Source organism: Nannobrachium achirus, assembly GCF_963921795.1.
Source record: "Nannobrachium achirus genome assembly, chromosome: 5".
Lineage (NCBI taxonomy): Eukaryota > Metazoa > Chordata > Actinopteri > Myctophiformes > Myctophidae > Nannobrachium > Nannobrachium achirus.
The window spans coordinates 39,262,510-39,276,850 of NC_137814.1; the positions used below are offsets into that span (position 1 = coordinate 39,262,510).

The window sequence follows — 14,341 nt, forward strand, 5'->3', positions numbered from 1 at the left end:
GGGTCTGCACTCCAGCGGTTGGATTCCAGACCGGCACCCCAAATGTTGAGTTCTGGGCTTGCGCAACAGTTGCCTGACCCTGGGCTTACACGCCAACCACCGGACCCCCAAACTGCTCTGCATCCACCTGACCCCTGCCTTTTGCCAGTGCCAGTGTCTCATTGTCCTCAGGTACCCCTGTCCCTCAGTTATAATGCCAATGTCAGCACTGTATCTAGCCCTGGTCCCAGCAGTGTTTGTAGCCCCATTCCAAACCCTCCTGTTTCACCACGAAATTCCCCATTTCGCCAGTCTGTTAAATCCACCCAGTTCCATGCTAGAACACACAGCTATTTGGCCAAGGGTGTAGTTCCTTCTATCCTCCCATTAGATGCACACTCTATTTGTTTGTCTGCCTGTCTTTCTACCTGTGTGGCTGCTAGTGTGTCTGCCAGTCTGTTTGTCCGTCTCTCTTCTCCCCTGTCCTCCTCGCTCCCTTCTGACCCATTCACTCAACTATTGTGTCAAACCTCGTGTATGTCTGCCTGCCTGCTTGTGTGTCAGTTGATCTGTCTCTCTGTTGGTTTGTGTCACCTTCTGCCTGTCTGTCTGTCCGTTTGCTGGTCTGCGTGTTTGCCCGTCTGCCTTTCTGTGTGATTCCCTCTGTTTTCTGTGGTCTTTGACTGTTTTGCTCTAGTCTGTATACCTGCATTTTCTGTTTTTCTGCCCGGTTGTCAGCTTTACAGCTAGTTGTCTGTCAGTCATCTAGTCTGTGTTCTGTATGTTGGCCTTAATTGTTTCTATCTGTGTCTGTTTGAATGTCGCCTGTGTGCTTGTTTCTGTGTACCTGATGTGTATGCTTCTTTCCCTGTCTGGTTTGTATGACTGTTTTTGTGTGTTTTCCTGCCTGACTTTCTGTGTGTTTTCCCTGTGTAGTTGTTTGTGTTTTCTCTTGCCCAGTCCCTATTAGGCCAGAATTTTGAATTACGTGCAGGTCGTTCCCGCCCTGTAATTCCAGTATAGTTCTGTGCCCTGTTCTGTGCCCTGTCCCTGCCTAGAGTTTGTTTAGGGTTTTGCCCCAGGGTTTTTTTTCCTGTTGCCCCTGGGCCCTCCTTCCAGACCCCCTCCACCCACCCTGCTAAATGTTATGGACTATGTTTTGAACTATGTTGTAACTTGTGGGATGTCTGGAAGCCATCCCTTAAGGGGGAGGCACTGTCACGGTCCGCTCCTAAGGGCCGTGACTTTGTCAGTATTTTTGGAAAGTATTTGCAATGCTTTGAAAGCCTCTATTGTAAAATGTGTATTTGTATGTTAGTTATCTACTGTAAGTAGCCTTGGGAGTTTAGAGGCGTTCACCTGTCACAGTCTGGTCCTTAGAACCGTGACTTGGTCTAGTCTACTGGTATTTGTACTTTAACCTGTGTATCCCTGTTCTGTATTAATCTTGTATTATGATCGTTGATGATTTCCTTGTGTACCTTTATTTTGTAGTATTGCTCTCAGTGTTTCCTGTCTGTCTAGTTTCTGTTACCTGCCTTGTCTCACCAGTGATTAGCCAATCTTTTGCACCTGTGCCTAGTTAGTCCAAGTCTATATATGTGCCCCTGTGTTTTCAGTTCCTTGTCAGTTCGTTGTCGTATTTTGATGTGGTAAGACCTGTGATCCTTAACCCTGTGTATTTCTAGTCCTTGAACATTTTGTATTTCCTGCCCTTAGTTTTCCCAGTTTAGTTTGTCCCTGTTGCTTGTATTTCCTGCGTCGTGTTAATAAATACCCCAGCATCTTCATTATTCTGCCTGAGACTGTTGTATCTGCACCTGAGTCCTACACCTCCGTTTTCCACACCTTGACAGGAGGTCCCCCTGTAGTAACTCTGGGGACCCTAGGGGGTCCCGGAACACCTGTTGAAGACCCCTGTACTAAAGAGTTGAAGAGACAGGGAGACCACTGTTACTAGACAAACATTATAGTAGGCTTGTAGATCTGCTATTTTTGTGATTTCCTTTTAAATGTTCTTTTATAATGACATGACATGCCTAAAACAGGCCCAATACACAGGCTGCATGACATCTTCATTATCACTAGAGGGCCTCCTGGAGCTGTGCTGACTATCTGTCTTGTGTCTTGCCAAAGTCTTGGCCAGAGTATCTCAACCAGTGGGGTCTGAAGGTGTTTCATGAGATCTTCTGACAGACCTTGTTCTGCACTCTGCAGTGAGGGGCTTCTCACCTAGCACCCCATTTATGTGTTGCCCATTTAAAGCGCTGCTTACAAATTGGATGCCAATTCTGATCTGGTTGAGGTATATAAGCACAGTTACTGGTGTGAGTGAGTGCAGAGCATCACCATACAGCACTTGCTGTCTTGCTCTCAACCTTTTTAATTCCAAGGCCCCCAGTTTGATACTGTACTTTTTATTTTGTATCTCTGGGAACACAATCTACACTGTAAAATCCTCACCTAGATTCTCACTCTCAGAGTTATAAACAGGGGATTATGAGCCCTTAATTACATTATGAGCCGTTATTAAATTATGAGTTGCTACAGGGGCTCTATTTGTATCAGTCATTGTAGCAGGGACCCCGTAAATTCCCCTCAAGGCAGTGTTAATTCTTTCAGCAAATTTTGATTTAGTCTTAATCTTTTAAATAACACACCATGAAGTCTTAGTCCTGTTTTAGTCTTCTGATATTGTTTTAGTCTAGTCTAGTTTAGTCGACTAATATCAAAATATTTTAGTCTTGTGTTGTTCAATGTTCAGGTAACTCTCAAAAGAAGTAAAACTGCTATGGCTATAGGCTACAATGCCTAGTGTGTGCCACAAGTGCCACTGTCAGGTACAAAATCTCTGCTCTGCAAATGATATAGTAACAGTATCGATCACATCTGACACTGTCTGCTACTCTCTGTGCAAAATCAACAAGATTTGAAAAGAACAGATAGTGCCATTCTCAAAATGTAAAGATAAAATATGTACTTGGCTTTAATTTCATTGCACAGTTTCATACCAGTGTTAATATTTACAGCTATTAGTCTTAGTCTTAGTTTTTTGAATAACACACCATTTAGTCTTAGTCCTGTTTTAGTCTTCTGCAATTGTTTTAGTCTAGTCTAGTCTTAATTATTAATATATATATATATACATATATATATATATATATATATATATATATATATATATATATATATATATATATTTAGATATATATATGACAAAGAGAAGGGACTCCTGCACATCCAAAAGGCCCGTATCGAAGGTGCAGTCTAATCAGCAGACATGTAAACTATAAAAGTATATGGAAGACCTTCATCAGAAGGGACTGCAACCCTGAACTGCGATGGACCACTGCTTACTGCATTATTAATTCTTTATTAGCACAACGCGTTTTGCCGCATCAGGCTTCATCAGGTGCTATACATGATGTATAGCACCTGATGCAGTCCCTTCTGATGAAGGTCTTCTATATACTTTTATTATATATATATATATATATATATATATATACATACTACAAAAATCAATAATGCTTCTGCCTTGCTGACCATCTATTTTCAACCTTCAGATGTGTCTCTATTTCTCATAATCACAAAATGTTTAATCATTTTCCATTGGCATGTAGTGCTCTTTTTAAATCTGTGAAACAGATTACATTAAACGCGTTACATTGTCCTGAGACATTCAGGCGACCTAGGTCACCTAGGTCACCTATTTGCCGATTGGCTGTCGCATGTCACATGGTAACCAAGCTAGTGTCATGATTGGGAGCGGCCAGAGCAGTATAATCAGAGAGTGGTGTCACCGCGGACACGCAACTCTCCATTCTAGGGCTCTGGGAGCGGCCTTGCGCTGTTCTTCTTCTCGAGTTTGGAAAAAAAGGATCCGATCCGTTTGTCACATTGTTATGATCGTAAAACTATCTAGTTTTAACGTTCAGAACGTTTTCTTTTTGAACAATAAAAACATTGACAGCCAGGGGGGAAAAAATCCATGAAGGACACGGAATGCAATCGTTCACTCGCCGTTGGAAAATTGACATATATTAATTAGACTATTCTGGATGTGTGGCTAACGGCTAACGCTAACGTTAGCTAGCGCTAGCTGCAGGCTAACGCTAGCTAGCGCTAGCTGCAGGCTAACGCAGACATGTTATACACAATTACTCATGGAATAAAACGGCGACCCAACTCGGAATGCAATCGTTCACTCGCCGTTGGAAAATTGACTTAGACTATTCTGGATGTGTGGCTAACGGCTAACGCTAACGTTAGCTAGCGCTAGCTGCAGGCTAACGCTAGCTAGCGCTAGCTGCAGGCTAACGCACGAGTCACGGTGTGTAATACATTCACTTCAACCTCGTGTTGAGCAGTTAAACCTATTTGCTACGTACGTCTACAAAAACGTTCATATTTCAAAGATAAAGTGCTTACTGAAGTCTCACAGATGTCACAGTATGGTACGCTCAAGCAGAATTACCTGTATCTTTCGTATTGTTTAATAAACAGCATTTTAATCCGATCAGACGTCATTTTCTGTTGTTTTTCAGCCATGCGACCCCATCGGTTGCGAGGTGTACTGCACTTAGATACATTAATACCTTTTTAAGGAAACGACGACCGATCGGATTAAAATGCTCCTCTTTAAATAATACGATCATTACGGGACATTCTGCTGGAGCGTACCCTATGGTGACATCCGTGAGCCTTCACTAAGCAATTTATCTTTGTAATCTGACCGTTTGTGTAGACGTACGTAGCAAATTTGTTAAACTGCTCACGGTTGGCGCAGCGTAGCGTCTTTACATTTAGCCCAATAATGCTAATCTACAAAGCAATAACTGATTGATTGATTGAAGAATTTATTAGAAGTTTGCAATAGAAAAAAGTACAGTTTCATGACAGTACAAATCACTGGTACAAGGTCAACTAGAGATCCTAGAAAGCCGAGGCTTATTTCCACAGGAACCACACTTTAAGTATCTCATATAACATTGAAAGACAGACGGGAATGGGCGATAGTGTGTGGGGTTGGCTAACTAGCTAGTACATGCTAACAGGTTTTTTCTTTCTTTAATTTTCCTATTTTTTCTGACGAAAATACGCAACCCTTTTTTGACTGATATTATATGATCAAACGGCGTATGTAGACATGTCCGTTCCAACGGTTAATGCGAACCACTTGTTTACTCAATTGGGTATTTTGTTTACGGCGAATTCTATTGCGCCTGTGGTATGCTAATATGCGCTGTTTCTTTCTCTCCGTACATGACGATTACGTTACGGCGGTTTAGTTAAGTGTTAGAGAGCGATCGAATGCTTTGCACTTTATGATGACATGATTGTAGTCGAGACTTCTCGACATGTTTTCGTTGTTTTTATACTTCATCTTACGATGTGGCTCTAATATGCTGATAGCCTGAGTTGTTTGTTTTTGGTCGGTGGCCGCCATTGTGTGCCTCTGACAGGATGGACCAAACTGTGAACTCTGAACTCTGAACCACGCTCGACCTATGCGCTCGACAATTAATGGTTCTACGCTGCCTCTGCCGGCTGGGAGGTGGTATCACTACTATTTTTGTTACTTTTTCTTTTTTGGTTGTAACAGCAGCCTCTCTCGACTGGCAGGCCTTACTTTATTTTACAACTGACTCATGGACATTAGTTTTTTTTTTCTTTTTTTACCTTTTAGATAAATATGTCGCCACATAGCACCTTCCCTCTGGGATTATATAACCTATTATGTTTTTGTTTTGTTTTTTTAAATTTCTGATGTCTGGGGGCTGCCTTTTGGGACCCGGTGGCAGTCCAGTATTGGGGCGTCTGGGTGGGATACCAATACTTTTGTACTTTTACTCAAGTACATTTTTAATTCTGGACTTTTACTTGTAACAGAGTGATTCTACATTGCAGAATTGATACTTTTACTTAATTATAAAAATGTAGGTACTTTTTCCACCACTGTGTAAACGTTTGTGTTCTCATGCCAATAAAGCTTCTTTGAATTGAAGATTGAATTGAAGATTGCTCCCCATGTGGCGGAGTACACAATAATGGTAAATAAAGTAGCTTACTCTAAAATAATCCATCCATCCATCAGTTCCAACTGAGATTTCTAGAGTTCCTTAATAATAATAATTAAAATAAACAATACTAATGATTATAATTGCGACCGTCAGGTCGCAGTTACTATGAAAACCTCCACCGCCTGTCTGTCCGTCAGTCTGTCTGTCACGTCACATCACACTTTTTTGCCCCTATCCATGTGAAATTTTCCACACACAATCCTTGTCTGCCAATCCACAACCTCCACCCTTCCAGGGACCCCCGCAGCTCCAGGGATCCCCGCCAAATTTTTTAAAACACATTTTTGAATACTGCTCCTACAGTTTTTGCCCTAAAATCACACAAATCGCTACACAGTATGTCTACACTTATCTCATCGACATGGATCTGTCCCATATAGCGCCACCATCAGGTCGATTTTTTAACACATTTTTGGACCTAAACTTTTTTTTTCAAACTTTTTTTTTTTTTTCAAAAAATTTTTTTTACACTAACGTCAACACACCAATCCACAGATTTTATATTGACTGTGTGTCAATTCTTGTTTAATAGATGTGGCTAGGGACATGTGGACACTTGGAGAGGTGTGCACCTGGACAACTGGGCACTAGGGAAATGTGGGCTCCTTTTCTTTTTATCTTTTTTGATAGAGATAGAGATGTGGCTAGGGACATGTGGGCACTTGGACAACTGGGCACTAAGTGTCTAAGTGAAGTGCCGCGGACCTTTGGTTTGCCCTTTGAGATGCTTTGGTGTGCCCTTTGAAATTTGACAATTAGGTCACAATTTAAGGACTTTTAAAACCTTTTTAATACCTCAAGAAAGAAAAAAGTATCAAAAGTAATCAACTGGTAAATTGTAAAATAATATAAGGAAGAGGCAAACATTTTGAAAATAGCCAGTAGCCACACACACCATATATCTAGGTGTGCCATGTATCTAGGATAATTTGGCTATGAAAAGTGTGCCTTGGCAGAAATAAAGGTTGGGAAACACTGCACTCTACTACCTACACTCATAGACTGTAGAAAAATGCCTACACTACACGCCCTTTGTCAGTGAAATACACTGACTCCAAGTTAAATTCATGTTAACTAATATGCTGATGTCTCATGTATAAGTGATCAAATACTTGCATGCAATTAAATGGGAACATTTCCTGGTGACTTCACCCAGGCAACACTCTCTCTTTTGTGGAATACACTGAATAGCCAATTAAAATGGGCACATTTCCAGATGACTTCACCCAGGCCACACTACCTTTTCTGTCACATTTCTTGACTTCTGACTGCCTCCTGTTTCCCAAACACTGGGAAGGGACCCATTTGTGTATCGTGGAACACATTTTTGTGTGTTCCTTAATTTTTTGGGTTTCCTACTTTTTGTTTTTAATTATTATTATTTCAAAAACAAAAATAATACATACAAATCCCGAAAAAGATGTATGAATTAAAACCTAAATTCAATTATTTTCTTTTTGTAATTTAATTTAGAAACAAAGAAAATTTTAAGAAATTCCATAAATTAGAAAACACATTCAAGAAGTGGTGAAAATAGACGATCTCCAAGCTCACAACGCGGTGCTGGTGTCTACTGTCTACATATTGACAAGAAAGAGACACAGGAGAAAGTCTTACTGTCAGCTGGGGCATTAAGGCCACTGTGGCCTCAGGTTATGCCATTGGTTTGAGGGGCACAAGGCCAAACTGAGGGGCAATGACAGCCATGGCCTTCATGGCCTCCATGAAATTCCTGCCATATATATATACTGGTATATATATATATATATATATATATATATATATATATATATATATATATATATATATACACGTATACGTATATATATACATATACATATACATATACGTATACATATACATATACATATACATATACATATATATATATATATATATATATATATATATATATATATATATATATATATATGTATATACGTATATACATACATATACATTAGGGGTGCAACATATCGAACCGAATATCGAAAATCGAATCGAACCGAGAAATATCGAACCGAATGACCCTGTATCGATGTATCGAACAATACAATACAATACCACTCCACATCCACATTCCCCCTGGAACCCCCTCAAGGACCCCTACGGGTCCGCAGAGCCCACTTAGAGAACCACTACCCGATAGGTTGGGTACCGTATTGTTCAAAGTTAAAACAAAATAATACATAGTTATAAAAATACATTTATAAATCAAGGACATTTCTGTTTATTTTTTGTATCGAAAAAGTATCGAACCGTGACACCAAAATATCGAACCGAACCGAAACGAGAATTTTGTGTATCGTTGCACCCCTAATATACATATATATATACGTCCAGTTGTGTCATCTCCAGATTTAGGCACTTCAGCGATGTCAGTCAGTGATGTCAGACATCTCCAAATTTGTCAGACAGACATTATTTGGGCATTGTTTCAGCCTGCGGCCCATGGTGACGACACTCCCCCCCCCCCCCCCCCTCCTCCAGATCCAAAAGAACATGTGAGAAATAGTGAAAATGGCAGATGTAGGCTTACAAGCTCACAACATTATGATTAGATTCTGTTTATAATACAATCCTAATAGATTTTTTGTAAGTTTGGGTCCCGGGGAGACCAAAAGATTGAGCTAAACATTTTAGGAAACCCGACCTGGCTTAAACTACCCGATGATGGGGCAGCATACAGGATTGTATAGCTGCATGTATTTGTGAACTCATGCAAGCAAACACATACAGTACATATGTGCACAAGCTCTGACGTCACATGATTCCACACTTGTGCACATGCATATATTTGTAATATTACTTGTGAGGACTTTTCATTAATTCCACAAACTCAAACTCCTATAACCCTATATAATCCTCAACAGTATGGCTAACTGTCAATCATTGCCTTAACTTTAAACAGCCCTAAACCATAACCCTGATAGAATAAAAAAAAAAAACAGCTAAATATCTTCACTTTCCAGTTTTTCATACCTCACCTCTTAATCTTTGTAGGAACATTTGGACACACATACTGCACTATAGGCTGCCTGTGAAGTGTGAATTGTGAACATATTCTGTTTCTTTGACATTGCCACATGCCCACATCTAACGAGGAATGCAGGTTCAATGAGGAAAGACCAACAACTCTGTCACCAGCTCATGTGATGAAACTATTGCATAATTTCTGTCACTCTAAAATAACCTATTTTTGTCTTGATGACAGAAGTCTGCATTCTTCATGTCTTTTCTTGCATTCTTCACTGTCTTTTCTGTCTTTATACTCCATAGATGCAGAGGGATTGAGAGGGATAAATAATCATCTTTATTTCTAAATAAATCTATGAAACAGGGTTACAAAGTGCAAATATCATCAAATAGCATAAATAAAAAACAAATGAAAAACATAAAATGAACTACATATAGTTATATAGTTATATAGTTATAGTTATACTTATATTGTTATACGTATAGACCTATATAAAAGTAGGATTTCAGAAATAATCTAAAAGATGACACTGACTTTGCTAGCCTTGGATCTTCAAGTAGGGCGTTCGTCCCTTGGCCCCAAAAGCCTGATCGCCCTGTGTAATGAGGTAAGTTTTAAGAACAACCAAGAGAGCCCTATCTCAGGATCTATGTGAGGCATAATACCGTACAGGATCAGCATAATTATCTCAAATGTAACTAACCCTGGCCTGGCAAGGATATGAAAGTCATCAGTAAAATCTTGGATAAACAGAAAAGACGCACACTGACAAGTGGCTGTTTCGTCATCAAACCATCGTCAGCACGCTGAGTGATTCACTTCAATAAATCTATTTTTGAACCCCTAAAGAGCCTCAAGTTTTGTCAGTGTGCCGTGCGAACCTTTTCTGTTTATTTTGGACTGTAATGCTGGCACCTGGCTCAATCTTTGGTAAGCTCTGAGTCTAGAGCACAAACCTTTGTATTTTATTATCAGTCAAATCTTAAAATGATGAGAGAGAAGCAATCTGTGAACCAACAACTAACAGGCTGAATCACACACCTGGACACCTTTCACACACTTAACCCCTCTCAAGGTATGACCGCTGCGGAGGACCATTATTTCATCACCTCGGTGATTCAGTGCTCAGAAATCCTCGCTCTGCACGCGAGAGGATCAGGGAAAAAAACTATGTTCCAACTCTTATCACCTTGTATTGCCGTTGGAGTACCTTTAAACCATAAAACACATCACTGGTTCAGAAACCTGTTCATGGCTTACCATAAGCCATGAACAACCCTCATATTTTGGAGAACATAAATAAATCAAAGCGCAAGAGAATTGTAAGCATCAGTTTAAGTGGAACTGCTTTAGAAAACACTTGCTTTGTTACTGTTAATTGAAAATGCACATTGCTCTATACCTAATTTGGGGTCCAAATTGAATGATTGTTCATACAGGGATTCAGTAGCAACGTATAGCTTTAACTGGTGCACCCCAACATGCTGCACCCATGGTCAAGGTCAAAGAAACTGAAACCTCCTAACTCCAAAATGTTAATTTTCAGGGAAATGAGCTCAAGTGGAGTAAGGGGGTTTTGACCTAAGGGCTTTTTACTACTTTTCATTGGTTCAATATTATTTTAACCAACACACAGACGTAAAGGGTGTTCAATAGCACATATTTATGAAAAGAAGAGAGGGCCAATCGGGTGGAGTTAGCTGGTTTGGTAGAAAGTGAGGAGTTAGGAGGTTTTGTCCCAAGCACTTTTTACTACTTTCCATTGGTTCAATATTATTTTAACCAACACTCAGATGTAAAGGGTGTCAAAAATCTCTTTTGGCCAGACATTGACGTATGCTGTGGGCCTTGTATGAGGCAGGGGAATACCGGTAGGTCTATATGTGAAGATAGAGGGAGACACCATTTCTTATCAGGCAACAATCGGGGAAACCATTATTATGTGAAAAGAATAAGGTCCAATGTTAGCCTGTGTGACACGTCATAGGGTGGGGACTGCGCTCCATAAACACGCACTGTACTGATCTTAACTGATAGTGAATTCACAACGACGACACGTACTGATTCTATTTTCACTTGCAGCTGTTTGGCAACCTAAATATATGAAAAAGATGGTAACAATAGCAAGTTAGCAACAAACATTACTAGAAGTGAAATAATTTGGTTCCATTGTACTATTCCAGTCAGTACAGATTTTTGACAGAAAGTACATTTCCATCCTACTGATGTAACACAGTAGAGTCCTAGTGATGGACTCTACAATGTTACATCACTTAGTTATGTGAAGATGCGGTTACATTAATAGAGGAAGTGAATTAGAAATTCTGTCACCTGACGCATCAATTACATTGAAAAGGCCTTGAGCAAGGTACTTAACCTCAACATTGTGTTTCAAGCAGTCTGCTATTAGTGCCTGAAGGATTCAGTATAATAAAAACAATTACATGATGTCCCTAAATTGATCAAATTGGTTACGTGACCAGCATACTTTAGTTACTTAATTATCCAGAAACAGGTAGGCCTACTTTATATTTCTGGCCATCATTATAACCCATAATATGGTACATTAGATTAGATTAGATTAGATTAGATTAGATTAATTGGCACTCAGGATTTTGTAGTATACCGTTTGGTCATTTGTTTGATTAAATGTTGATGTATAACAAAAGTGTACTCGTGTTATTGGTTCTTTACCCCAAGACATCAGTGAGCCTTTGTCTGTTTTTGTGTCATTGACTATAACACACATATACATATATAAAAAGGGAATCATTTATTTGTATTGTGTACATTAACTTCTCATATCAGCTGTGCAAGCTTCAATCTCATAAGCAATGTTTATCTGATGCGTATTAAGCATTACATATTGTGAACATGTAACACAGAATGTTCCTTGCATAAATTCTAATGACAAATGGCTTTTAAGCCAAAGGAGTGCTCACCTGACGAACCAGGGGTGTGGCAACACAGATGCTCTATAAATGAAAGCATGTCAAGAGTTTCATTCATATCCACCGACACGCTACTCACTTCTAGTCAAAGACCAAAGCTACCTGGCTGACTCATCATCATGCTTACTCCCTACTCTTTTCTCACATGCATGCACCTTCTTCTCGTCTTCTCCAGCTTAGGGGAGGGCCGGCCTCACATGGCTGATGGTGGTGCACCTGATGCAGGCAGGGAGCAGAGCCAGAGAGCCCTCCTCCTGGAGGCAGTGAAGACAGGGATCCTGAGCTCATTGGGCATGGACAGAGAACCCAGGCCAACTGAAAGGGCCTCTGACCAGGAACTGAAGAGGATGTTTTGGCTCTACAGAGAAAAACTGAGGGAGCTCAGTGGAAATTCAACCCACACAATGACAGGACACCAGTATTCTCCACACAGAATGTCCACTGTGCTCTACCCAGCTACAGGTGAATCAACTATTTAATGCATATTGAAAAATAGTTGCAGATTTGGTCATCATCACACAACCTTAAACATTTCTGACTTTATTACTAGAGTGGTCTGAAGTAGAAATATATTTTGGACTGGTCTGGCACTATGCAAATTTCACCCTTAATTAGTTATAACAATAGAAAAGAAAAAAACTTGCTGTGTGAGTCCTCCCATGCAGACAATAGTCACAGTACTGGTTTCTGCTAAAAAATACCATCCTGTCAGTTCCAGCACTTATACAAAAGATAGGTATCAACTGGCTGTATGGAACATAATTGTGAACAGATTAAACATTTGTGTAGTGGTTAAAATAGATTCTGTTGCCCCTAAAACAAACAAAGAAAACGCAAACAAAAGGAGCTTTTTGAGGTCATGCAGCCTTTGTAGGAGCAGTTAAACATTGTATCAAATCTTCTATGTGAGTGCAGGGCATATTATTTGAATATAAGAAAATGTTTTGTGACGTTAAAGCATAATGATGTTATTTTCGTGCTATATCACAAAATGTGTGGGGGTTCTGACTTTATTGGTAGTAGTGGCGATTATACAGGAAACAAGGTGAGAGAGTAGGGAAGTGACATGAAGCTATTGGTCTGTCCAGCCCAGGACTCAAACTGGGGACTCCTTAATCACTCACATTGGCACCCCCCAGTTTTTAATAATAAAGAATTCATGCCATGACGTTGTATCAGAAAGTGCATTTTTAAACAGAGCATAGCAAGCGAGGGCACAGAAATGACCACATCAGTGTTCACACAATGTTCACATTTGTGTTTCTCTTCCTCCAGTAGACCCTGTGAAAGTCCTTGGCAGTATGGGGGAACACACTGAATCACATCAACACATCCAATGGTACAGAGCTGTTTTCAAGAAGAACCCTAACATCCAAAGAGAACTGACACTAGTGCAGGCAGAGCTAAAGGTTTACAGGCAGATTTTGGATGAATCGGTGCCTGATCTGGCTGAAATAAGGCAAAAGATCCAAGTGAGAATCTCTGGGGCGAAGCCACTGAAAACTCCTCTTTTCCATGCAAATGTGTCAACCACCGAAGCTCTGACAGTGGACGTCAAATCCGAGGTGGACACGTGGAGACAGAGTGATGTTCAGTCGCTAGTGGTGGATGTTGGGCTGCCTTGGGATCAAAGAGACGGCTCAAAGGCAAATCCCAGGCTTGATCTGGAGCTAGATCTCACAGAACCAAGGCCAGCTGGGAGGAGGAGGCAGCCGCGTTCTAACAGAGAAGACAACTGTGATGAGCAAGGACGCTGCTGTCGAAAGACCGTCACCGTGTCGTTCAGGGACATTGGCTGGTCAGACTGGGTGGTGGCCCCGACCACCTACACCATGCATTTCTGCGATGGCTCCTGCCCCCACAACTATAAACCAGCCAGCATGCACACACAGGTGAAATCTCGGCTGCACCAGCTGACCAGTGTAGAGATCCACCAGCCCTGTTGTGTGCCTGCGGCCTACGAGCCCATGGTGCTCATGCATTATGACAGTAGGGGAAGGTTGAAGCTGACTCCCTTTAATGACTTGATTGTCAGCAAATGTCATTGTGCCTGAGCCCTGAACCACTCTGAGTGAAGAACAGGCACGAAAAAATTAACATTATAACAGTAATGTTGAACTACTTGAATACAATCATTCATTGCCTATTGACAGCTACATTCACCATTTTTTAGCTTTGTTTACATTTTCTCCTGTCATTAAAATGTTACTAAACTTACTTGAATAATCAAATCAATATTAGCTAAATATCACGGACTGATGTAAATGTTCTCAATCTTGTTTAAGAGGTCAGGAAATGAATCTTTTCTCCAGGTAATATTTTTTGCTAGACTTTTCAGATCAACCTGCACT

The 14,341-nt window shown here is 40.4% G+C and overlaps 1 protein-coding gene across 1 annotated transcript; it reads left to right on the forward strand.

Moving 5' to 3' along the window:
* Window positions 1-12,139: 12,139 nt before the first annotated feature.
* Window positions 12,140-14,044, forward strand: gdf15 (Growth differentiation factor-15; the record flags this gene model as incomplete). Its single annotated transcript, XM_080725776.1, has 2 exons — window positions 12,140-12,452; window positions 13,266-14,044. The coding sequence occupies 2 exons, from the start codon at window positions 12,140-12,142 to the stop codon at window positions 14,042-14,044; spliced, it is 1,092 nt and encodes a 363-aa protein (XP_080581902.1).
* Between the last annotated feature and the right edge of the window lie 297 nt (window positions 14,045-14,341).